The 27,122-nt window shown below is 27.1% G+C and overlaps 3 protein-coding genes across 3 annotated transcripts; 1 reads left to right on the top strand and 2 right to left on the bottom strand.

Annotated features, from left to right (window-relative positions):
• Positions 1-25: 25 nt before the first annotated feature.
• On the bottom strand, positions 26-5,619 carry LOC107067355 (sialin). The gene is made up of 9 exons (XM_015322791.2): positions 5,481-5,619; positions 3,340-3,527; positions 3,121-3,251; positions 2,931-3,036; positions 2,606-2,690; positions 2,169-2,536; positions 1,937-2,069; positions 1,598-1,839; positions 26-1,489 (listed from the first exon to the last, which is right to left on the bottom strand). The coding sequence occupies exons 1-9, from the start codon at positions 5,503-5,505 to the stop codon at positions 1,256-1,258; spliced, it is 1,512 nt and encodes a 503-aa protein (XP_015178277.1). The 5' UTR covers positions 5,506-5,619; the 3' UTR covers positions 26-1,255.
• Positions 5,481-23,619, bottom strand: LOC107067311 (putative Rho GTPase-activating protein CG5521). The gene is given in 26 exon segments (XM_015322701.2): positions 5,481-5,638; positions 8,837-13,107; positions 13,490-13,615; positions 13,799-13,935; positions 14,031-14,317; positions 14,422-14,881; positions 15,172-15,347; positions 15,445-15,593; positions 15,678-16,041; positions 16,115-16,294; positions 16,386-16,544; positions 16,640-16,750; positions 17,396-17,563; positions 17,653-17,778; positions 17,864-18,034; positions 18,036-18,149; positions 18,236-18,334; positions 18,438-18,628; positions 19,017-19,247; positions 19,710-19,841; positions 19,939-21,677; positions 21,786-21,957; positions 22,089-22,106; positions 22,256-22,337; positions 22,339-22,367; positions 23,286-23,619. Coding segments are annotated over 25 exon segments (5,691 nt in total). The 5' UTR covers positions 23,392-23,619; the 3' UTR covers positions 5,481-5,638; positions 8,837-12,943.
• An 826-nt stretch (positions 23,620-24,445) lies between these two features.
• On the top strand, positions 24,446-25,139 carry LOC149032125 (uncharacterized). Its single transcript, XM_089173989.1, has 3 exons — positions 24,446-24,611; positions 24,679-24,922; positions 25,013-25,139. Exons 1-3 carry the CDS (start codon positions 24,446-24,448, stop codon positions 25,137-25,139), a joined length of 537 nt encoding a protein of 178 aa, XP_089030115.1.
• Positions 25,140-27,122: the final 1,983 nt, after the last annotated feature.

Below are 27,122 nucleotides of genomic sequence, written 5' to 3'. Positions count from 1 at the left end.
TGTAATTTTGAAGAAATACAGAATGGAAAAGTTTTTCTACGTATAATTATAAAATACAAGTTACAAAATATAAAATACAGTAGTATAATAATAACTTTTGTAACAGATTGTATCATATATTTTTTAATTGATAATAATTGTCAAAAGTTTTCGAATAATTTGTCGATAAAGAAAAATGTGTTATTTGATTAAGAAAAAGGCATGGATAGATAGATAAAAAATAATATTACAAAATTTGTCATTTTTGGTATTCACTATTAAATAGTTTAAAGATCACCCCCACACATTCACTTGTAAATCAATAAGAAAATATTATTTTATAAATACTTATAAATAAGTATGCTTATGGTACTCAGTAATAATTTTACATATATATATATATATATATATATATATATATATATATATGTAAATTACGTGTCACGATGTTTGTCCGCAATGGACTCCTAAACTACTGAACCGATTTTAATCAAATTTTGCACACTGTGTGCAATATCATCCAACTTAAAAGATAGGATAGTTTATCTTATTTTAATATATATAAATTACGTGTTACATTGTTTGTCCGCAATGGACTCCTAAACTACTGAACCGATTTTAATCAAATTTTGCACACTGTGTGCAGTATCATCCAACTTGAAAGATAGGATGGTTTATATCTCAATTTATAATCGAATTATTTGTTTATTAACAAAGAAGAGTCATGATTATCTCTGTTAGTTCGATGAGATTCTAACAGATGGTGGTATAAGGTAATTTGTTGACTTAAAGAGACATGTTTATTGGACTAATTGTGAGCCACAGTTATGTGTGGCGGTGCACCTCTAGTATATATAGCAAAATCCATGTATAAAATCTACATTTTTGGTCAGAGATAAAATATAAAAGTTAAAATTCAGATAATAAAAAATAAACCCCTTTGTAAGATAATTCTCATTGAGATTGAAATACTTAATAGATAACGAATGAATATTAAATATGTATAATAATGAATGAAATTATTCATTTGTAATATGTAAATTGTGCATCATGACAGACAGTCGTCAAAGAACGTGAGTACACTTGTATCTTAAAAAAAAAAAAAATAATAAAAATAAAATAAAATAAAATATAAAAATAACGTAGACAAGAAAAAAAAAAAAGAAATGATGAAGATACAAAATGAGAACTTAAAAATTAATTACCCTAATAAAAATGTAATTCACAAATTCACACACTAGATTGTAAATCATCATCAAATTGTTAATACATCATTTTACAGACGTTCGCTTTCAGTTGCATTTTCAGTAGTCTCAGTCTGTAATTCTTTCATTGGTAATTCTGTTACATTTATTTGTTTCTCTTCTTCCGATATGTCAACAGGTTTAACATTACTCAAATCGTTCCACGGTTGTATTTGTGCAGATCCAAATATCCAGAACAAAATAGTTGCTGAGATAAATACACCAGCTGATATCCAAAACATAACACGCCATTCTTCTATTCCATTCTACCAAATGTAATCATCAAATATTAACAACAAAATTTCTCTCAAATATAAATAATATAATATATATTTTTGTGAAGAAGATTACTAATCAATTATTACATTACTTACTCTTTCATTAGTTAAAGCACCGATAATTGCTGGAATAATAAATCCAGGAAAGCTACCAAATGTATTCATAACACCGTATAAAGAACCAGCAAAGTTTGGTGCAAGATCTTGATGATTAACCAAATTAGTTTGACATGCGGCACCGTTGAAAGTCAATGCTAAGATTAACATAACAATTGCTGTTGTTGAGTCACATCCAGCATAAGTCATAACGAGTAAGGCAAGAGCTGGACCCACGTGTGCTAATAAATAAATAAAACATTATTATTAATTATTATTATTATTTTTTTTAAATAAATAAATAAACGTAAACAATGTAATATCAAATATGATACTCACAAGAGAGCATAAATATATTACGAATCCAACCTAATGTTAAAATATTTTTCCTTCTAATATAATCACCCAAAGCAGCGAACAATACTCCAGCACCTAATCTGGCTATGTAAGGTAAACCTGTAAGAAATCCACCCTGCAAAATAAAACATCATCATTAATAACAAAAAAAAAACAATACAAATTGCAATATCTGATTTAATTATATATATATTTATTAAAATAAAAAGCCAACCGATTTCATATTGAATCCAAGTACTTCCAAAGTATACTTTGGACCATTGGTTGCGATGAAATATATTCCCCACATGTTTGCAAAATGTGCCCATAATAAAACTAAGAATGGTATAGACGTGGCAACAGATTTAACGGGTAATGGATTCTTTTGTTTCGATATTGAAGTGCCTATTTGTTCTTTTATATGTGCTTTTTCTTTTGGAGTGATTCCTGGATGAACATCAGGTGTATCATAAATTAAATAGACCCAGAGTGCATAGAAAATTAACATAAGTCCACTGGTAACGTAATAAGCTGCTTTCCAACCAAATGCGCTGATCACTTGTCCGCATAATGAAAATGTTACAACCGTACCAAAAGGTCCACCTAAAACAATAATTAATATTTCTAGTTTTATTATTATATATATATATAATTAAATGATTGAGATATAACCTTGCATTGTCCAAACAAACATTCCTTTCTCGCTAGGTGGTACCCATCTTGCTATCATCGCATGAAGAGCAGGATAAACAGCACCCTATAATAAAAATTTTAATTGGCTTATCATATATTATTAAGTGTTAGCTACTACAATTGATATGGTATATAGCAGGAGATAATATAAAGTGTTATGAGATTAAATAGAATACTTTTGAGAGTGTTTAATAAATACATTAAGTATTATACACATGGATAAGAAACGCATTATGATTAATCATTAATCATTGTTTTATTAATTGTTAAGAAAACAAAAATAAAAAAACAAACAAAAACTTACACCAAAAAATCCCATCATAAAACGAAGCACGAATACAAAGCCATAATGAATACTAGAAGCCCATGGCATCAGAAGATTTAATACTGCAGGAATTAACGTGGCGAATCTGATAATAAATAGTAATACGTGTAAAGTTTACAAAGTTAATCGATGTAATAATAATAATAATAATAATAATGTTAGAACTTACGCTACAACTTTAGAACCTCCATATTTTTCTGCTAAAAGTCCAGCCGGTACGCTAGCTGGCAAAACACCATAGAAATATCCAGATAGTAATAAACCTTGTATATGTTGATTCCATTCATAACGTTCACCATACTAAAATTCATAAATCATTTATATACAATGTAGTAAAATTGCTAGATATATAAAATTAAAAATGTAATATTAGTATAAAGGATATTACATCTTTCAGCTCGACAGTTTGATTACTTGTAAGAGAAGTTTCGATACAAACAGGACCACCTTTTCCAGTTTTACTTGTTGCATTTACCATAGCAACGATAGTAATCGACAAATTTGTGCGTATCACGTATGAAAACATACAAGCAAAAAACATCATAGCACCCAGGATACCTCTGCGAGGTATTTTTTCTGTTAAACAAAATATAACGTATGAATATGTAATTTACAAAAGACAATTATTTAACAAACAAAAGTCAGCCATTTTAGATTATTTTGATATAAATGACATTAAACGTTTGTGTGATGTTTTTTTTTTTATTAAACGTTTAATTATAATTAATGAAATATATTTATTTTATTATTAAATATATCTTAATATATATATAAATTATGTGTCACGTTGTTTGTCCGCAATGGACTCCTAAACAACTGAACCGATTTTAATCAAATTTTGCACACTGTGTGCAGTATCATTCAATTTGAAAGATAGGATAGTTTATATTTCAATTTATAATCGCAATATTATTTTATTGCGAATTATTTGTTTATTAATTAATTAGAGTCATGATTATCTCTGTTAGTTCGATAAGATTCTAACAGATGCCGGTGTTAAGTATTTCGTTGATAGAGACCCTATAGGAGGGACGCGCCATACATATTTCTAGGCTGAAAATTTTGGGGGACAGCTTCCGATGCAACGCGCAGCCATGTTTATCTTTAGTATGTATAAATAACGACTGTGGTTAGTTATAAAGATATAATAATACCCAGGAATCCTAGCTGATTTATTAATATTGGAAATTAAAAACAAATTTGTACGAATGTTTAAAATAATTGTAAATATAATATATATATAGTAGATAATTGTATTTATCAAAATTGTATAAATTCCTACAAGTTGTTTTGAAATTTCAAAATACTGTAATGCCTTTTATCAAATCAAACTTAATTGTATCTTTCTATTTGAATTTATAATTGGTTTTTTGTCTAACCTATTCTATTTTTAATATAAATTTTTTAATTATCATTAAATATGGTTCATTTGTTTTTTCTGTATTTCATGCAATACATTATTTCATAATTTTTTCAAATCAATTCACCACTCTACCCACTACACTATTCACTAATACTATATACAACTTTTAGACTATTTAAAATGTTTGATTCATTCGCGCGCAATCACGTGACTACACGAGTTCCTGTCCCCCAAAATTCTTTGACGCGTCCCTCCTACAGGGTCCCTAATTCGTTGACTTATTTATATATATATATAATTATATATTAAAATAAAACAATAATATTAGTATTACAATGATACAGAGATAAACATTACAGTGATATTATTATTTGCATTTCATTTTTGAATATATAAAATATTATTAATCCTAATCGTCAGCCTTGAATGTTTTAAAAACAAAACTAAACAACTTTGTTGATGATAACACACGCATCAGACGTTTATGTAACATGTATATTACTATGATATAATGTGTTAGTTGTTTTATCTTTTTTTCTTTGACTAAATAAAAATGTCTACTTGTTGTTTTTTTCTTTTTTCATTTTGTTTTTATCCGTTAACAAAAAAAAAAAAAAAGAAAAAAATAATCAAAGGTTATGGTCTATTTTTATTAGATGACCTTGACTTAATACACAACATACATTTCTTCTAATCTATTTTTATTCAAACATTTGCATGTATATATATATTCTTTAATCAAATAAATTCGATTTACAAATGATTTGGAATGTAAATTAAATGAAACTGAAAAAAAAAATAAAATAAAATAAAATACAAATATCATTATAAATGACATTCTGATATGATGAAACTGCCATTGTCATTTGTATTAAATTAATTGGTTGTTTATTAGAAAAAAAAAACAAAAACAAATTTCATATATTTATGATAATACTTTTGAATTTCTAAACTTATTTTCATATTCAAACGGAAAGATATTAGAAACGTAGACTTGTGTTTCTATAAATAAAAACGTATTTACGTCAGATATCATTTTCATAAACAGAATGATAAAATATCATAAATATATTATATCAGGATAAATAATGATTAATATTTCATTATTTATCTTATAACAAATTGTTTTTTTTTGTTAATATTAATTTATATCAAAAATTACTTACCATTGTATTTTCTAAAGAGAGTCATTTTTCTTTTTTTGTAAGATGACAATAATTAATCAAATTTTCCTTAGTATGATTAAATTAGTTTCACTTTTCAAAATCCTTTAATATTTCTTCGATCGATGAACGTTTCTTTTTCTTTTTTTTTTGTGAATTATCTGTAATGCATGATTGATTAATTAATTTATATTAATAAATGTGATTAATATTTAAATAGAATTACACAACATGTATAGAGTTAAAATGTGACACATTCCGGAAATACTACGTTACCAAATCTACTAATATTATTTAAAATACACATTAACTTTATTAATTAATTATTAATAAAAATAATATATTATTGTATATATAATTATTATAAAAGTCTTTTGGATATATAATTAGAAATGATATATGTATATATGCATAAACAAAAATGACGTGATAAATGTTTTTAGAATCGTACTTTCGTATCACGTAGTCTCAATCAAAAAAAAAGGCGCGGGTGTGCCCGCCATATTTGAAATCTATATTTACGCGGGAACATATTTTAAAATTTTCTCTCACGTTGCTCACGTATACGCAATGTTATTTTTATCGATTGATTTTATCCCAATGTTATAAAGAACATAATAAATTAATCTGAAACGTATAAATATATATATATATATATATATATATATATATATATAATTCGTATATAAAAATTGAACATAAAATGAAACAAAGTTTATCCTTGAACTACGTATACAATAAATATTATTGAATATTTACATATATGTGTGTTAAAGCAAATAAAATCTTATATAATCTTTCCTCGTTGATTTCTTAAAATCATTATCATAACAAATACTAATACAATAAACTAACAGTAAAAGTTAGAACGTGATTATTTACATACACAAATTCTATTAACCACATTGGTCAATAATGAGAAAGAAAAATATATTTTCTGTTTACAAATTTTGATTGAATTTCGTAGAATCATATGAGAGTTCGTTAAAAAAAAAAAAACGTAAGAAGAACGTAAAGAAAGAAAATGGAACAAGGATAAATAAAAATTAACTCTCAAGATTAAATGTATTGGTTTAAATCAATGACGAGTCATTGGTTTCATTTTGTTTTTTCTTTTTTTTTTAAATACCTCGCGCTTGGAATTCGAAATAAAGATAAATGAATAAAAAAAAAACAACAAAAAAAAACAATGAAAAATAAACTACGTAACATTTCAATGAATTTGAAATTTTAACTATCGTTTTAAAATACAATTGATTATATCTATTATTTCTAATTGGTTATCATTAGCTTAATATCACGTTTACAGATAACTGTGGAATGACGTTATTGTTTAACTCATTGTTTCATATCACTCATTAGTATTGTTTAAATGTGGTATTATTATTATTATTATTATTTCTTTTTTTTTTTTTATAACATCCGATATATGTTTGCATGCATTTTCTGTTCGTTTAAATTGTTTCACATTACTAATCAAAGAAAAATGTACTTTTTAATTTGACAGTTTACGTTTCAAGGTCACACGCAAACGTACAATATATTCTAAGAAAAGAAAATTAAAATAAATAAATTACACGAGTGATAATAAATTTAATTGAAACGTGACCAACACGTTTAAATACAATATTTCAAGATAAATAAAATAAATGAAAAATTGAAAAAAAAAGTGTATTTTAAAAAAATACGTTAATAAGTTTTACAATCATGTAATAACGCGATATTCTTGTTTAAATTTTATTTGTTTATTCGAAAGATTTATCTTAAGAAGTGATAAACGTAAATTAAACAAAATGAAAACTGAAATTAACCAAATATTTATTCATTGATTATAACGACATTAAAATGTAAACAAAGTTTTATTTATTTATTATTATTATGATTTATTAATTAATCATTTTTGTTCCATTTTCTATTTTCTTAACTGCACTTAATGGTTAGAATGCACTTTGGGTTTATTAAAAGGTTAAAAGATACTTGAACTATTTTATTTCAAGAATTATCTGTGGAAACTTTCTTTAAATGTAACTAACAAAATGACACATATATATATATATGTTTACTATGATAAGTATGTTTGAATGCACTCGTTTTATCTGTTGCAATATTTTTTAAGGTTACTGTACGTCCTAATTCTAATTAAATCAGTTATTTCAGAATTCATGTGTAATATTTGAATAATGATAATTAATAATTGTAATTTATTTGAACTGATGTAATACACGTGAAATTTGAAATAATGTTATAACACTAGATATATGTATATATATATATACCACCATTTTTAGTATACCTATTTCTACCAGACTAGTCAAAATGACTGATGTATAAAAAGAAATGCTTTTGGAGACTTCCACCGTTTATTATTATTTACTCTTAAGAAAATAAGAAAAAAATGTTTAACAATAATAATTTTAATCGACATTTTTAAATAACAAAACGCTTAATTATTTACAGAACTCAAATGATACACGAAGTAGAAATTTTGAATTAAAATGGTATGACCTGTCAAAATGACTAGTTAGGTATATCTAGTGTTAAAATACATAAGCAAAAAAAGAAATGAGAAACTATATATATATATATATATATATATATATATATTGTATTTACATTACATTCTTATCTTATCAAAAAACATTTCGCAATATGCAATATACGCGTCTATATATTTAATTTGATTTTTTTATTTATTAATTATTTCACGTATGAAATTATACGATTAATTATATCGATATTAATATTACGTGCAAATTAATGATCGATATTCGATATTTTATCGATTATCGAAAATACTTCGTAAAAATAATTTCAAACATTTATTGTATGACGCAATAATTGAAACAAAATATTACATAGATCATATTATGATCTATAAAAATCGTATATTTTTTTAATTATGATAAAAAAAAAAATAAACAATTCGATAATTATTACGAAAATGTGTATGAAATGATTAATAAAATAATATTTAATTTTGTAAATAAAAAAAAGAAGGTAGTGATCACATAACGCGCCAAAAGTGTCTACGTGACATTTCAATGCAATTTCAGCAGAAGCACATTAATTCAATTTTATTCGTTAAAAATCAACGATATTAAAGAGTAAAATAATTTTTATTAATAATTATATATTTTAAAGTATCAAATATATATATTAATATTATACGTATGCGTTAGTAAAAATATTAAAAATATATTAAACAGAAGGTATAACGTTGTAACGTAATTTGTACTCGTGTATGTGTCATTTCTAACATCTTTATACAGAATATATATGTGTGTATATATAAGTGACGTTATTACAATAAAATACACTGATACGAAGATAATTTGATATTAAATGCAATAAAAACTAACCTCTTCTTTTTTTTCTACACGTGCACACCTTTCATTCTTCTTCAGATTATTAAAATTAATTTAAAACTGTGAATAAAACTTTGCAATCAATATATTGTTCGATTCACTACTATTATTACTATGAAATTTCACTGCAATTGTTGTATTAATTTTTTCGTTGATTATTAAATGAACATTAGATTCTTCCTTTGTCGTCATTTGTTTTATCAATGCAATACATACAAAGAAATGCTTACACAACTGAACACACGTTGTTCAATGAATTCTTTTCACATTCTTCAAACAGTATGTACTAAAGGATCAAATGATTATCCATTTACAACGATGTCATGTTCCCGAATGCGTTCAAGCTTCTCTCTACCAAGCTTTTCTAAAAATTCTTTCCTTTTTTTTTGTCCTCCTGTTGTATGCACTGTCACCTGTTGAACGATCAATGTATCGATGTACAGATGAAAACTGATGGAAACTTGCTACGTTATTATTGAGACGAATTTTTGTACTACATTATCGACTGTGGTTATAGAACTGTGTCGGTAACATTATCGACTGTGATTACAGAGCCCTGTCGATAAAATTATCAACTAATCTAAATCTGTATTACCGACATTGATATATTCAATATAATTCAATTTATCAAATGCATATACAAATATTATAATTGATAATAAGATGAATTAAATTAATGAAAAAAAATATCTGAAAAAAAAAAGAAAAAGAAAAAGAAAAAAAATGATCTCACGAGTACGTTCGTCTATAATCAAGATAGAATCATCACAATTTTATTGTGCTGCAAGACATACAGTCAAATACAGAGATATATAATTAACACTATGAGAAAAAATCTTTGGGTATAACAAGTTTTCATTACAATAAAATATTATTTTTTTTTTTTTTTTTTTTTTATGTTTTTGCAAATTTTTTGTTTTAAATATCATATGTTTATAACAGTTCCAATCTGCGCTTGATAATTCTCAGATCAATCGTATTAATTAAGAGTACAATATATTCAATACTCTTTACAGAATAATATGTATGTGTGTATGTATAAAGAATGTTAAGTTAAATATATATATATATATATATATATAATTATTATGTTAAACGTACAAAATAATCAATATGTTAGAATTATTATTATTAGAATATATTTTACATTTTTTTTTTTTTTTATATAATAGTGTTCATAATCGTGCAAACGAATATTTGCAATATATATATATATATATATATATATATATTTTTATTTAATAAGCAACATAAATACCTCTCTCTATTTATTTTTTGTAATACGAAAAAAAGAAGAAGAAAAATTAACTTGTTTTATAATACATATAAAACATTTTGCATATATATATATAAAGAATGATAATACATACATATATATCCTGCATATAAACAGTAACATAAGTAAATATTCTTAAGCGTATGTGTAGATGTAATTAGAATTTGTAATATTTGTATATATATAAAAAGAAAAAAATAAAGTTTAAGAGCTTTCTCATAAAGCTCTATATATATATATATATGCATTTATATATCTGTTTTTGTTAATACCTTTGTCATAAGATTAGCTTATACATATATATATATATATATATATATTATGTATGTATAATCTTATAACAATAATATAACAAAAATTATATCATCTAATAATGAATAATAACACTAATTATAGAACAATTAAGTACAATATACAAATACAATTCACAATAGTAATTTGAATGATCAATAATAAACAATTTGAATTGTGTATATGTGTGTTGTGTTATGTTGTGTGTACATACTGTGAGATAGTGCATGTACGTTATTATAGAATCAGATTAATAATACAATTTAATAATAATACATCTCATAATAATGAATTATTCAATGAAATAATTCAACCAACATCATTTCTATCTATCTGCTTGCTTTAGCACAATTTATGTACAAATACATACATTCCACTTGATCATCATTCTTTTTATCAATATAAATTAGTGAAAAAATAATGCTGCTTTGGCCATGATCTATCCATTGGTAAATTACTATCTAAATTTTTGTTTTTTTTTTTTTTTTTTTTTTTTTCAATCGCTTCTACTAATGTCTACAATTTTTGAATGTGGTGTGTGAATTTTGTATGTGTGTGTATGTGTGTGTGTAGGTGTATGATTCCTCCTTTTTTTTTTTTAAATATTTTTCTCCTAGATTTTTCTTAAATGTTTCAAAAAAAAAAAAAAAAAAAAAAAAAATTCTAATCACACAGAGAAAGAGTCTCAATTATTCTAATTGCATTAATTTGAAAAAAGTGTCTTTATTATACGCAAACAAAGATATCGGACACTTGTATCGTAGCATAATCTATTTTAATCATTCATCATTTCTTTTCGTTATTTTATTATTATTATTATTATTATTATTATTTTATTAATAGCATTGTGAGAATAGCATTAATACTTTTAAATATTTATCACTAAGTTAATATTATTTATAATATATTAAGCAATTACTTATTTGATAAATGTTGACTTCATTATTATTATTATTATTATTATTATTTGTTTAGTCAATATTTTGTTTTCTTATTATTTTCTTTCTACTATATAACTTTTTTTTGTTTTCCATTTTGAATTTATACATAGAAGTACTTACATGTGATTCGACATTACAAAAATTAAGCACCCTTCTGGACTTTGGTATGAAAAAAAAAAAATATATATATATATATATATATTTAGTAAACAGCTTTTCATACTACTCAACACTTTTTAATACTATTTATAATTATATTATATTATAGACAATAATTTTCTGTAAAATTGTATTTTTCAAGGAAGTACATACAAAAAAACAAAAAACAAACAATTCATTCAATATTATCAAACTGTAGAAAAAGAAGTAATTGGAATGCAATAATTAAGAGTATTGTTTGAATAAATTCAAAATGCGTATGAAAAATAGAAAAATTGCAAAAAAAAAAAAAAAAAGAAAAACACGTGTATTTGTGGAATGTGCAAAGAGTTGTTTCGAATAAATTATTTTTTACAGAATTCTCTTACTTTTGGAAAACAAAACAAAAAAAAGAATCTAGAAATATTTCATAATTACACAACGTTGCCAACATAATTGTAAGTTGCTTATTTACAACTTTTGCTTTTAATATACTTTTATTATAATATTTATATATATATATATATTATCTGTTTTTTATCTCATTATTTTTTTCTTTTTTTTTTTGCTTTTTTTAAATAAAATTATATTATTTACTTATAACACTTGAAAGATTTGAAAGAAATGATTATTTCAAAACTACATATTGTCATGTTAGATTTTTTCAATCAAGTATTCGATTATTATAATCATCATCATCATCATTATTATTATTATTATTATTATTATTACTTGAAATGCAATAAAAGATTTCTATATTGTATGAAAACATGTTCACTCAATATCTATAAGTAATGTATGTGTGTTTGTGTGTGTGTGTACTGTATATAACTTTCTTATTTCAAATAATCAATCAAATAAAATTTCTGTAAATTGCTGTACAATCATTCCAGTTCATATTTCAAACTGGTATAAGTGTTATAAAGAAAATATATACTTATTATAATATATATATATATATATCTATGATATACACAATATATACTTTTATATGAAATTATATTGTAATAAATTAATATTTTGATATAGCAACAAATAAGTAATAATAATAATCATCATTATCATCATCATCATCATCATTATATGTACAACTATTATATGAAAAATTAAACCTAAGGACGGAAAACAGAAAACACTAAACCTAATCATGAAGATGTTCAATTCCCTATATATATATCTCTTTCTCTCTTTCTCTTTCTCTTGAAATCAAATATTTAAAGTTTAGTGTAAGTATATTAAGTTTTACATTTTTTCTCTTCTTATTAAAAGACACCATCATCTCATCCTGTGTCTATTAACTAGATTAATTGAAAGATTTCCATCATAAATATAATAGAAATGAAATGAGGCATACCTAAATAACAATCACCCAAGTTTTGTTTAGATTTGTTATCTTTGTGCAAAAACATTGTGGTTTTTTTTCTTTTTTTTTTTTTTTAAATTAATGTCCTCAGTTTATTTATATCTTGGACTATCCGGCGGTGTAGGCTGTGTATTTGTTCTCTGCTTTGGGCCACTTTTGAAAGACATCTTTTTAACAGGTCTTGGTGAAATTCCATGCAAAGCAGTATTTGTATCCTGAGCATCGGTACTGAACCATACTCTGCTTCCGTCAGAAACTACAATTCATATTTATACATTTTATTATGTTTTTTTCTTTAAACAATTTTATATATTACAATTATATTTAAATAAAAATACAAAAAAAAAAAAATATATGTGAAAAAAAGAAAAATATAAACGAATGAGTCAAATTTAAAATGACGAAGTCATATATAAATAATTAAATGAAATTAAATGAAATGAAATTAAAATGATTATGAACAAAAATGCGTATAATTTTTATTCAAATATATATAATGAAATCAGATAAAAGGGATATCAGATAATTTGTTTGATATTAACACTGGAAGACAGCACAGAAATAATATTTAACTAATAATACTACCTTGTTGGATGGTGTTACAAGGTGGATGGGGGTTAGTGGACTGAATTAGTCACCTCTATTTGCACGAATATCATTGCTTGTTGCTGAAGTACTGCGCAGACCAGAACGACCTTGATGGGAATCTATAAGCGCTGCTGCTAGGTTTGACGATGCTGTGGATTGCACGCTTGTTGTAGATCCTGATAGTATGATATTAATAATAATAAATTCAAAATAAATCAAAATAATTGTCTATTCATGCCACTGAGTGTTGTTACCGATATGAACTTAATCTTTTTGTTTTTCACTTGAAACTATCTCACAATTAATAAATAAATAATAAAAATAATCATTTGTTATCTGTTAATAAAATCAAAACTAACCAGACACAGAAGACGTTCCACTGAATGGACTTGCTGGTTGTACAGGTGAATAAACATTAGCTGTAAACTCTTCAAAAGTTGTTGACTCTTTATGATTTCTCATAACAGTGTCGATAGATCTTGCACGTTCTTCGTAACTGAAATATATATTCAATTATTTTAATATTATATCGTATAAATAATATTGTTACGAAATATAATATATTATTATTATTAATAATAATAAACATACTAATGTTGATATAATGTAAGCGTTGATCTTTTAGCTCTGCTAGCAGCCAATGCTGTTGTTCTAACCAAACCAGGAAGAACTTTATCTTCAACAATACATTCATCGAATAATGGACCAAAAAATGGAATTTCTGGCTTTCTAGATATTTGTATTCTATATAATTTATTGTGCAATGGATAAATAACTATTAAAACATCACAAAATTCTGTTGGTATTATATCTCTACGGTAATCTCTCCAATGTTCTGACCAAACAATATGGACTTCATCATTGCCGAGATGTCGTGTCTAAAAATACATTTATTTCAGAATTAAACATCAATATATATTTATATAATTAATAATAAATACTTTTAATGTGATAATATATATATATAGATAATTTGATCTACCTTTTGTAATAGACTTTCTGTACTATCGGATGGCATTCTTGTTGCTACATGAAAGAGTACTTCGGTGAAAGATGTTGCAAAATAAGGTGCTGTTACACCAGATGCTTTTCCAGGTACAAGACCACCAAGAAAGCCTGTATGCGATTCAAGTTCAACTTCCCAAGCTAATCTGGCAACAAAATTTTCATACTCCTTGCTAGCGGTGACATTGCTCAATATCGAATTTTTATCTTCTTGTCCTTGACTAACATAAATCACTGCGATCTTATGCGTTTCTCTAGAACGTTGACCATCAAGATTTCGTAATTCACGTAAAAGTTTTTCATTCTTAGTAAGCAAATGTAATTTTCTGCGTTGTTCCCAACCAGACAAACCCAAATGAGAAAATAATAGCCGGCAGTGATGAAATGGTGCTGGTGGTTGACGGCACAATGGTGGATTGATTGGTGTTGCACACATGCTATATAAGGGACATACATAAAAAGTTAGTCTAATCTCGCAAAAGTATAATCTTATTTTAATATATATAAATTACGTGTCACGTTGTTTGTTCACAATGGACTCTTAAACTACTGAACCGATTTTAATCAAATTTTGCACTCTGTGTGCAGTATCATCCAATTTGAAAGATAGGATAGTTTATATCTCAATTTATAATCGCAATATTATTTTGTGTGTATCGGACTGATTGTGAGCCGCAGCAACGCGTGGCTGGACACCCCTATATAAATATATAATAAATTTAATAACCTTATATGTTGGCTCCAATTATTAAGATGTTCTTGCTCTGCATTTCTTTGATTTAAAATAGTTGCAATAGTTTCACTTTCAAGGTACAATCCATGTGGTGGATTAGCTGGTGCATTTAATGCTATCTCTGGATTACATAAAACTTCAGGACTTGTATGTCCTATGTATTGAAGAAGCTACAAATTTGAGAAGTACTTTAATTATAATCTCTGTTTCATGATATAATCAAATAAAATAATATAAATGAAATAAAATGTATATGTGTATATTTACATCATCTAAATTATCCATATCACTAGCACCATTTGCGTATGTTGGTAAAATATGAGGCTCACGATGCCTTATAGTGTGTCTTGAAACACAACTATGTTGTGTTATAACACTATTTAATTCTTCCTTATGAGATTTTATATTCCAATCGACTAAAATTTATCATCAAATTAAATCAAAAGATAATATATACTAAGTTTATACAATTACGTAAAGAATGAATACAACGAATATACCTGATTTTGTAAAAGGTGTTTGAACTTCATCGTCGGCAAATGGTTGACTGTATAAAATAGAACTATCCCAAGATGCCTTTCCAGCTAAATCACGTAACAAAACTCTAACTAAAGAAGGAGCTGTTGTTAATCCAGCAGTAACTCCTCCTCCAGGTGCATCAAGTGCAGCTAATTCAACGAGAGACATTATAATTGAATTGGATAACATTAATAATTGTATATTTGGTGCTTGAAATATTGCAGAGGAAAGTTCATCTCCTTCAATTCCTGGTACATCATCTAACTCGACGACTAATGAAGAAAGACGTGCTGCACCAATACCCATTGGAAAGTGACCCAAATGATTAATCAAATGCATCATTACCTGTTAAACAAATTTGTTTACATACATCATATAAATGTTTAAACAAACATATAACATATAGTTTAGTTTTTACCATTTTGGCTGCAAGCTGAACCGAATGAACATTACCACGATGTGGAGATTTAGAGCACACTTCATCGGTTAAATTATCCAAAGTGATGTCGGGATCAAAATCATCATTTTCATCTTGATGACACTTGTTCATTTTTGGCAGATCTTTGCCTCCTTTATTTTGTGCTATGTTATCTAAAACCTAATTACACATAGAAACAGTATTAATCAAATTCAAAGTATATCACGTTAGATATACGATATTATAACAAAACTTGTATATCATTACTAACTGTAAATAGTGTCATTAAAAGTGGATGTCCTTGATATACACGTAATAATACAGTTGGACCCAAATTCATAGCCCATTCTCCTAAACAAAATATCATTGATATTGTCAATGAACCACGTCTTTCTCGTGCAGTCATTCGTCCAAGAGTTTCCGAAAGGATCTGTGTCAAATATCAATTTGTAAGATTAATAATATACAAGACAATTTCTTTTTAAATGGAAAAGAATTAATATAAATTGATACAATGATACATACGTAAGTGATTTTGCATGGCACATTGGGATACAACTCTAATAAAGTGTCTGCTTTATCGCACAAAAGTAAAAGTGAATCGCATGCCACCTGAGCAACCGTCACATGTGTAGCCTGAAAAATATATAATAAACAAATATTATTATATATATTTTATTTAAACAAATAATAAACATAAAACATTAGTAATATATATATATATAAATATACAAACTAAGCTATCAAGTATTTATAAATTAAATTACTAAGCACATAAAAATTACAAAATTTGAATGCATTACATCATGCAAAGATGACAACATCCTGTAAAACGTAGACACTAATCTCAACAGAGAAATACTGGAACACCACACAATAAGAACACAATTGTATGCTCTTATCTATATATACATACATAGATAAAAACAAAAAAAAAAAGAAAGAGAGAACTACCTGTTCTACAAAAGGAAAATAGAAACCAGTCTTGTACCGCTTGATCCTTTGCATCTTCTGTCAATCAAACTTGATGGAACATATATCTACTTACATGTTATTATCTTATACCTATTATATATATATATTACTAAAATTATATTAATAAATTTGTTTATACATTCCTTTCTTTTCTATTATTCAAAGCACAATTTTTGGAACACCCATTTGCAAGCAACTAAGATCCATATAAACATTCTTAACACATGCATAAATAATAATAAAGTTTAAAGTCTATGTATAAACCTATTTCATCATTTGACTATTAGATAAAATTAATGAACTCACTCTCAGAGCAAGAAGAAGGACAGTAACAGCCTCTGGAATCCGTGGATGTTGATTTTTATAAGATAATTCTCTGTATACAAACATAGCTATACTGGAAAGGGCTAAACATCTTGCTATACCAGTTGGTTCACGTCTACAAATTCTCAGAAGAATATTCACTATATGTTCCTACAAATTGAATGATTAATCTCTTTAATTTATTATATATATATATATATATTGTAAATGTCTACATTGTAAAATTTCAATTCAAATACCTTTGCATCAGGGCATACTTTAGTTAAAATATCAGATCCATTTGGTTGCAACAAAGGTAATTTAGCTACAGTTGCTGGTAATGATAATAAAGAACCAATAATAGAAACTGCTTCTGTTCTGGGTGCCTTAAATAAAAATGATTATGTATATCTGTAATGTATTATATATGTATGTATAATAATATTAATATATATTATATATGAAAAGTACCTCAACATCTTGACTACTTAATATTACATTTGCTGCATGAATATAATCCAAAATAAGAAGACTAGAACCAGGTAGATTTAAACTAAATAATCGAGGCCCAGTGTATTTGACTAATACATGGAGTACTTTACTATCGTTACTGGCAATGCCATTGTGAACGGCACGATAAAAAAAGATTCAAATGCTGTTTCGGTAAATTTATATCCAATGGTTGAACAGTCAATAGACATATAAGACGATACGCAGCTAATTTGCCTACTTCGTATTGAGCTGGTAATTGTATTGCCTATGAAATAAAAGTATTCTTATATTAATGAACATGTATTCGTAAAAAAAAAAAATAATATTATGTTATTATAATGATAAATTTACCTTAAAACACCATGGAGCAATAACGGTTAATGGTGGAATAAGTTCTGGTGCGGGAGGTGTTACTTGATTGTCACCAGAAACACCTTGATTTAAGCGAATCTATTAAATTGAAAAATAATCATTCACTATTTGTACAAAATATAATTGTTTTGTCAAGTTACCAAAAAAAAAAAAAAGAAAAAGAAAAGAATAAAAAATTGACCTTTATAAGAGTTTGCGTGAGTTGTACAAGATAATCCATAACTTGACCGTGTAATAATGGATCTTGAATATTATTTACATCTCCCAAAGCAGATAACATTCGCCTCCATAATACAACAGCAACGTCTGGCAACCATCCTCGTACTCCACCACCTGCCATTACAGATCTTCTTTCTGTTATATCATTCGCATCTGTAAAATTTCCAATGAGAGGAATATTACTTATTTCTTATTAATCTTATATTTAATATATATATCCTATATATTATGGATAGAAAAGATATACAAATTAATTCATAGTATAAGAAGAGCAGCAGCAATAAAGATTGATTTAAATGAAATTAATCTATCATCAGTATGTAATTCTATCTAATCTTTCTATTTTGTAATAATGCAAATAATGTTGTGTAGTAATGCTAGTTTGATAAATGAAATATCAAAGTTTAATAACATAATTAATAGAAAATCATACTATACTATACTATACTATATTATAGTGCAAGTAGTAGTCAACAAAAATGTATGTTTAATGTACAAACACAACATGTACAAAATGGAAAGGAAAATAATAAATACATACCAATACTGCTGCCATCAATGTTTTCTATTTGTATTGGACTATCTTTATTGCTGTCAACGCCACTGCTTGGTGTTGGAGAGGGACAACGTGGAGATGGTGGTTCACTATCAACTATGACAATGCTATCCAACGATTTAGCACGTCTGTTTGGTAGCATTTTTCCAGTTATTGATGATGTAGGACCACTTGATAGTAATCGTGCCATATCTTGTTCTATTGATAGGGGAAGTACTGCACGCGAGGAAATTATTTACACTTAATACAAAAGCCACAGACACTATGAAAGGTTATTGATAGTTTAAAATAGATCTTTTCTTTTTTTTTTGTTTTATCTTTTTTTTCCTTCTACTAAGTATTCAGGAATCAAGATTTGTAGATATAATTAATGACAAATAAATTGATATATTGAAAAGTATGATGTATAAAAATGTGATTATTAATTATCGTGAAAGATGTCTACTACTGATAACAAAATTAAAATGGCATAACGTCTGACACAAGAATAGTTATTTTTAACCCGGTGTCAGTAGTAAAGCAACATAAAAAGTATAAAGTTATAAATAAATTGCACACAGTATAAGTAACATAGATGGCACTACTAAGAGGAGATTTAACATGTGAAATTTAAATTTTATAAAATAAAATATCAGTCAATATATATATATATATATAATGAATTATTTTTAAACTCACCAGGAATACCGGTATGTACAGTATGGGTACGACTTCTTTGAAATTTCGTACGTGTTTTTCCATTATAAATAGTATTATCGCTAGCACTGCGTGGTAATAATCGTCCTTTTCTTAAATCTGGTAGTGGATGGTCTATTGTAAAAAAAAAAAAAATAATATAATTATATACATCTATATTAACTCACTCATGGATATAATAAAAGAAAAATTGTACAATTGAAATTAATACCTGTTACATTTTCTTTCGACGTGGTATTACTCTCTTGATCGATACTTCCTCCTTTACATGGTGGTTGAACGCTTCCAATAGATGCAGCACGACTTCCAATTCCACGTCGTCGTTTAGTTTTTTGTTCACTTAATCTATCTAATGGTAGATCATTTAAATCTAAGTTATATACATGCCTAGCAAGTACTCGTGTCAATGTATCCAATGTTTTAGCCCATTCTCGAATCAATTCTTCCCATTGTGTTAAAGAAGACAATACTTCTAAAAATTGATCCCAAAGTTGGGTAGATATCACTACATTTAAATTAGCTTTTATCCAAGTAACAATAAGAGTTTGAAATATTGCAGGTGCCAATTTGCTTCCAATAGTTTCGTGGTGTTTACGACGAGATGAATTTTCACTCAATACCAATGAAGTAATTTGTAGAAGTACTCTGAGCAATTGTTCCCACGTTGCAGGCTCTAATCTTGAATGCATGACGACGTATCGATATACATTTAAAACTCTTTTACAACTATCCGTTTGTTCTTCTATCAATGCTGCATTTGAATTAATACCAGAATATTCGAGGAAAAATACGTGAGATGCTTGAGTAATAAATACTTGGAGTACATTTTGTAATCCTGCTCTAATAAATAAATTTTCTCTATGTATAGCACCTAAGTATGAATCGTTTCTCAATCTAGGTTGTCGATAATTTTCAGATGGACTTTTATCCGTTTCGTTAAAATCTTTCTTGAGACTATCATCGTAGTCTCGTTCCTTATGACCATCCAATGGTTCTAACATAAATGGAGGTGATTCATTCATTTGTATCCAATCCTTATATACAGCTATGGCTTTTCTTATTGCTCCCGCATGACTGAAGTCTAATAGAAATGCTTGTCTATAAAGTTCATGAACAAAATTAACATTATCTCTATTCCCATAGAGAACCTCTCTGACTAAAGTAATAGCTGATATAGTGTTATCCTCTTGATTTTGATTATCGTGTTGAGAGAGGGCGGATTCAGGTGAAAGTAAATTGGAATCACTCGAATGTTGAGTAACTGAAACACGGCGTAACTCTGATTCTGGATTTTCTTCATTGGGCGTTGTGCTTTGTGGAAGATTCGTGAAAAGGCTATCCTTTCTTGCGACATGAGTAAAATTTGCAATCCATTTGATTAGGGCAACTTTACATAGAAGATAATTATTTTGACTTTGATTAGTTGGTTTTCTCACCGTAGGCAATTCTAAATTAGGCTTATATAAAGAAAAATTGTCATCGAATTCTGGACAAATATAACGGAGGTATGTTGATTTAAAACGTTCTAATAAAAATTGAAATGTCTTGTGCTGTCTCGTTGCTTTATCTCTCCATTCTATCTTGACTACCTGAGTTACCATAAATTCCAACAATGCTTCTAAAAATCTAACAGTCTCATTGTCTAATGGCTTTTCTCCACCTTGCGGAGGTAAAATAGGTCCACCATCCACCTGACTTACTGGACTCTGATTATTCGAACCATTATCATGAAAGTTACTCTGTATTACTTGTGCATCATAAAAGTCTCTTTTCTCTTTTTCATCCGACGTGCTTGTTTTCGTTGTTTTTTCTTTTTTATTATCAATTTTGCGTTCACATTTGTAATGGGAAAAATGTGGCGGTGGAAAACCTGGGACCAAACAGGCAAACATTTGATGAATAGGTTCAGGAGCATTTTCACCCAGTGCTTGATACCATAAAATGAAATATCTAAAAAAACATACATACGTAAAAATTAATACTGTTGTTTTATAATATTATATTATTATTATTGTCTGTATAATATATAATCTTAGATAAATTTATACTTATTATTACCTTATGGCTTGTCTACGAAGTTTCCAACTATTTCCAGGGTGTAATAATTTTTTGAGAATTCTTGCAAGACTGTGACATTGCCATCGTTTATTTAAAAGTTCAGGAAGGAGAGTTAAAACTTTTTCTAATAGATGTAACACTTGTTCCAATTCCTCTCTGTGTGCCTTGTGTACTAAAAATAAAGTTCAACATTAGTCATTTATAATTAAACAAAATTATGAATATTTCATTAAATAACTATATCTAGATTTAATACTAGGGCGATACAAATTATGATTATTTCTATTTACCAATTTAACTTACCAATATGAAAGGAAAGTTCTGTCAGCGTAAGAGAATAAAATTACATTTAATTAAAGAATTAATATGTAAAAATTACAATAGGGTAATGTGGATAAATAAGTATAATTAAAAATACAACTTTTCATTATATTCCTATAAAATGTAATTCAAATTAAACGCAATCTTACCTCGTTGTCGTAGATTTGCTTCCGCTGACACAAAGCAGTCGTATAATATAAAATAAACATGACTAAAATTTCCTTCAAAAAAATCCTTTCGCTTCGTCTGTATCCACATTTTCTAAAAAAAAAAAAAAAAAAAAAAAAATAAACCAAAAAACAATCAAATAGAATTAGAATTCAATGTTAACTTCATTATATATCCTAAATCTTTAACAGAGATTATATTTATAGTTAATAATACATATTACAAAGCGATCTAAAAATATTTTAAACAGTTCTGGAATTTCTATACAGATGAGTATACAATATATTATCTGTATATAATGAAAGTGTAATTTTAGCTGGAAGTGGAGGCCACTATGAGTTGGTCGATGTGGTCATGTGGTTTTGTGATTAGATACCAACTACTTGCAACGTAGTATAATTACAATGTATCAACTATGTATTACATTTTTTTTTATTTTATTTTAAATATAAACACCAAAACCAGTCAAGATCAGAAGAATCTTATTAGTATATATATATATGTATGCTAGAAGATTATATAAATATAATTAATCTATAAACACTGACATATTCAGTGCAATTAGATATATCATTTGTATATAAAACGTATGTCAATTTTATTGATCGAATAAAAGAAAACAACATTGTAACAAGTTTTAAAATAAGAGATATTTGTAATTGTTACAACGTAGTAAGAAAAATATTTAATTCTCATCGAGTAGAAGTTAATTGATGCTAAGAATATTTGCCCACTCCTTTACTCTCTCTTTCTCGTTCTATCTACCTACTTTACTCTATGTATCTACCTACTACAATCTAACTACATATCTATTTGACTGTCTTATTCTATTCATTCATCATCTCCTTCTCTCATACATACACTCACACAATCCTTTTCTCTCTCTCTCTCTCTCTCACACACTCCTTTCAATGCACCCACACACTTGCTAAAAAGACAAGTAAATTTTGAGAGATGACCTAAACCAATGATATAAGCAAAGTTCGACGTTCGAAGATATTGAAAGCTTACCTAGCACTATTTTAAGATGTTTAAATCGGGTCGCACTGTCCTTCTTAACATCCTGAACTTTGAGTGTTGATTTTTTGACGTCTACATGAAGTTTTTTACCGAACATGGTTCAATGCGAGCCGTAGCCGGCCGCGAATGCAGAAAATATCATTGAGAGCAAACGAGCTAATCCTCATCGATAAAGATGTAACTAACTGTACACTATCAACATGTCAAAGCCTCGAAAAAGCGCGGCACCTCTATCATGAAACGCCGTCACAATTTTTATGAATACGTATAACTATCATCAGATGTACGTAGCGGCCATCTTGATGTCTACGGCGCGCACTCTTCATAACCTGTCGGGGCAATGACATCATACTCTTTAGTCGTGTTATTATTTTTTTGTTTTACTTCCTTATATTGAATTTATTTGATTAAATAATATTTCGTTAGATTTGTATTAATCTATTAAAACAATATGATCATTTTATATTAATTACCTTACTTATTTAATTATTTTCAATCATCCTTCTTGACAAGAGACATTGAATTATTTTAAATATTACCGCTATCACAAACTGTTTTATCTACCGACGTTACGTTAACGTTCTATTCAATTTAGATTTCAATATTATATTATACGATGATGTGAAAAATCTATGAAATTAATTTTGATATTATATCCAAATAAGTAATTAAAAAAAAAAAAACCAACAAATTGACAATTTACGATTCACTACGATATGACATTTTGAATTTATAATTTTAGTACGCAATTAAAAATAAAACTATAAGTGGCGCTGCTTGTATGTTCTCGACGTCACATTAAAAAAACCATATACATATTATAAAATTATAAAGTTATATTTATTTAATATAAAATCACGTGTGTGTTATATATATTAAATCAAAAAAAGATTTGATTTTCCAAATTTGTGTAACATAAATAATACATTAATATTATTAATTAAAAAAAATGATATTATGTGCGTTTATAAGAATGCGACTTTATCGACTTCGAACAGTAGCCAATCAATAATCGAAGTTACTAGACATTAATTTACAATTATATTTTCGATATTTACATATTTCGATTATCGAAGTAAAGGAATTATATCGATAATATAAATTTGCGAGATAAAAAAATAAAAATAATTATTACAAATTATTTTGAAACAATGTCGAAATTAGGCCAATCGAACATTTCAATTGAAGAAAATAAAAACAATAACGACGAAATTATATTTACACAAAGTACCAATGATCAAGAATTACAGAAAATAAAGGAATTATGGGAGTTGTTAGATTTGCAATCTAACTTGAAACCATTTATACCATTAGAATGTATGCATTTACTTCATTATAATATTAATTTATTTTGATGATCTTTTTAATATAAATTTTAAAATAGCAAGAAAAATGGATGACAAATCATCTTCATGTACCTCCATGTATGATCATACTGATGAAGAATATGAAAATTCTGATGTGTTTTCTAATTTAAAATCAACGTCTTCATTATGTAAGAATGAAGATGATTCAGGTAAAAAAAGAATTTGGTATAATGGATTACGATTCTTTCAAAAAATTGGCTTGGACAAGGCCATTCTCTTCAAGGATAAATGTAAATTTTGTCTTATGGAAAGAGATCTTAAGTTAGTTTTGATAAAAATCTCATAGTAACTAAAAAAAAATCGAATAATTCAATGAAGAGACACCTTTCCAATTATCATTTTGATTCTTAGAGAAAGTAATTTGGATTATGCTGATACAGTAATTCCAACGTATGATGAATTGAAAGCAGAGATGAAATCGTTTGAAGAACGTTTAACAAAACGTGCAATTCAAAATTCGAATACCTTGGAAAGTTAAAATTGATGGAATTGTTAAAAAAAAAAAAAAAAAACAGTTAAATTTTTTCTTGACAAATTTAAGTAAGCATTTAGAAATTATTTATATTAACTGTGTGTGTGTTTTAAATATATAAAATGTACATATACTAACTTGCAATTACTAAAACTATTACGTAGTGTTACTGTTATATATTTATGTACATATGTACACCATTATGGATTAGATTATATATGTACAAAATTGACACACAGTTTTTATACATATGTACATACTATTAATCTAATTATGTAATTATGAATTACGTAATACGTATATACTATACCTTTAATGAATCAGTATATAACATATATATATAATTACTTTTAAATATCTATTACTATATATATTATTTCTTACTTAATTATAATAATTTACATTTGATAAATTTTTCAATAAATTATTTTTTCTATAGAAATACTTGATTTACACAAAGCTGAATTTAACAAATGCAAAGGGATACATTTGATTAATAAAAGGATTAATTTGAAGTACAAAATCTATATGTATATATAGATCCATCTCTAAATATATACACATAAATGAAAATTACCATAAAATGAAAATAATATAATCAAAAGAAAAGCCCGGAAAGTTGACCTAAAAAGATTAGGGTTGTATCAACTAAAATAGAAGAAGGAACAGTGATAGATTAAGGAAATAAAAGAGAAAGGTGTATATTAAATAAGGAGGAAGAGGAGGAGAGAAAATAAGAGAAGAAGAGAGACAAAGTGAGTTGAAGTGAAGTGAAGAAAGAAGAGGAGAGGAGAGGAGAGGAAAAAGCAGTCTCGTTGACGGAGATTCGACGAAGCAGCGATGTTTAATCGGTGTTGGCCCGCATCAGGTTGATCGAGGACCCCCCCAGTCGGGTGTTTGAGGACGACGACGGCGACGTGAGGCACACACTGTGGGGTACCATGGAGCAGCACACCGTCCTCGGGGTGGGAGAGGAAAGGACGCGAGTAAAAGCAAGGAGGGTACCCGGGCTAGAGGCTACGCTCTCCTCTGTGCCGATGAAGCGAACAATGGAGGCGGGATGCTCATTTGTCTGCGGGTATTGTTGTTCACTCGGCCGGAAACACGAGAGCTCTACGTACTCTCTCTCTCCTCTCCCTCTCTTTTTCTCTATTTTTTTCTTGCTGCTTCCCCTAACCCTCCCCTTCATTGTCCTTCACTCTATCCACGTCTCTTCCTCTTCTTTTCTATATTTCCTTCATCCTAGTTTCTCTTCCTCCTCTTCCTTCACCTTTTTTTCTACTTCATCGTATCTTCCTTTCTATCATTAGCCAATTAAATTTGTCTATTTATTGTCACATATTTTTTTTTTTTTAGTTCATAATTATGCCAATTTTTTGTTCTACTACTATGACATTATTTTAAGGAAGAAAATTTATAATTACAATTAATTGTATTGAAATAATATTGAGAAATATCCAAACCTCATTATATTATTTAAATGCTTCAAAAAGCTTTTGTAACATAAACAAAATTACACACACTATTGGATTATAGACCTGTAATAGAACGTGTAACAGTTTAAAAATGACACGTATTTCATTGTATCGATATTGTGACGATAAGTCCCAAGATAAGAATAGAACGAGAGGACCTATTTTTATCATAATCATATTAAAACAACAGTCCCATGTACAACGAATAAAAAAAAAACCTTAGGTATTACGTATATAGGACGAATGAATGGAGGGGTTGGTTTAAAATCTTTGTTGGATATTAAACTTCTAATCTCTATGAAAGACGAATTAAAAATCGTTTGATGTTTTCAGAAGGTTTTTTTTTTTTTTTTAGAAAGACCACATAACGTTCGAGGACCATTTTTGGAACTATATATATGTATATGTATAGTTTAAAAAGAGCAACGTTGGACAAAGAAGTTGATCTGAAGATCCTTTCGATAGAAATACGATGGGGTCTCTCCTTCTTCTTCTTCTTCTTCTTCTTCTTCTT

The sequence above is a fragment of the Polistes dominula genome, unplaced genomic scaffold (genome assembly GCF_049000335.1).
Source record: "Polistes dominula isolate Pdom_NZ unplaced genomic scaffold, Pdom_raw_medaka contig_75, whole genome shotgun sequence".
Taxonomy (NCBI): Eukaryota; Metazoa; Arthropoda; class Insecta; order Hymenoptera; family Vespidae; genus Polistes; species Polistes dominula.
The sequence above is the reverse complement of the archived record's forward strand: the minus strand, read 5'-3'. Positions and strand labels throughout refer to the sequence as shown.

What these genes read in the sequence shown, in the direction of transcription:
- LOC149032125 (XM_089173989.1), top strand. Translation starts at nt 24,446, where the DNA reads ATGTCGAAATTAGGCCAATCGAACATTTCAATTGAAGAAAATAAAAAC. An exon ending in ACCATTTATACCATTAGAAT is followed by an intron (nt 24,612 to 24,678) that starts GTATGCATTTAC and finishes ATTTTAAAATAG; the next exon opens with CAAGAAAAATGGATGACAAA. An exon ending in CTTATGGAAAGAGATCTTAA is followed by an intron (nt 24,923 to 25,012) that starts GTTAGTTTTGAT and finishes TTTGATTCTTAG; the next exon opens with AGAAAGTAATTTGGATTATG.
- LOC107067355 (XM_015322791.2), bottom strand. Translation starts at nt 5,505, where the DNA reads ATGACTCTCTTTAGAAAATACAATG. An exon ending in AAACTGTCGAGCTGAAAGAT is followed by an intron (nt 3,252 to 3,339) that starts GTAATATCCTTT and finishes TATGAATTTTAG; the next exon opens with TATGGTGAACGTTATGAATG. An exon ending in TTATGATGGGATTTTTTGGT is followed by an intron (nt 2,691 to 2,930) that starts GTAAGTTTTTGT and finishes TTTTTATTATAG; the next exon opens with GGTGCTGTTTATCCTGCTCT.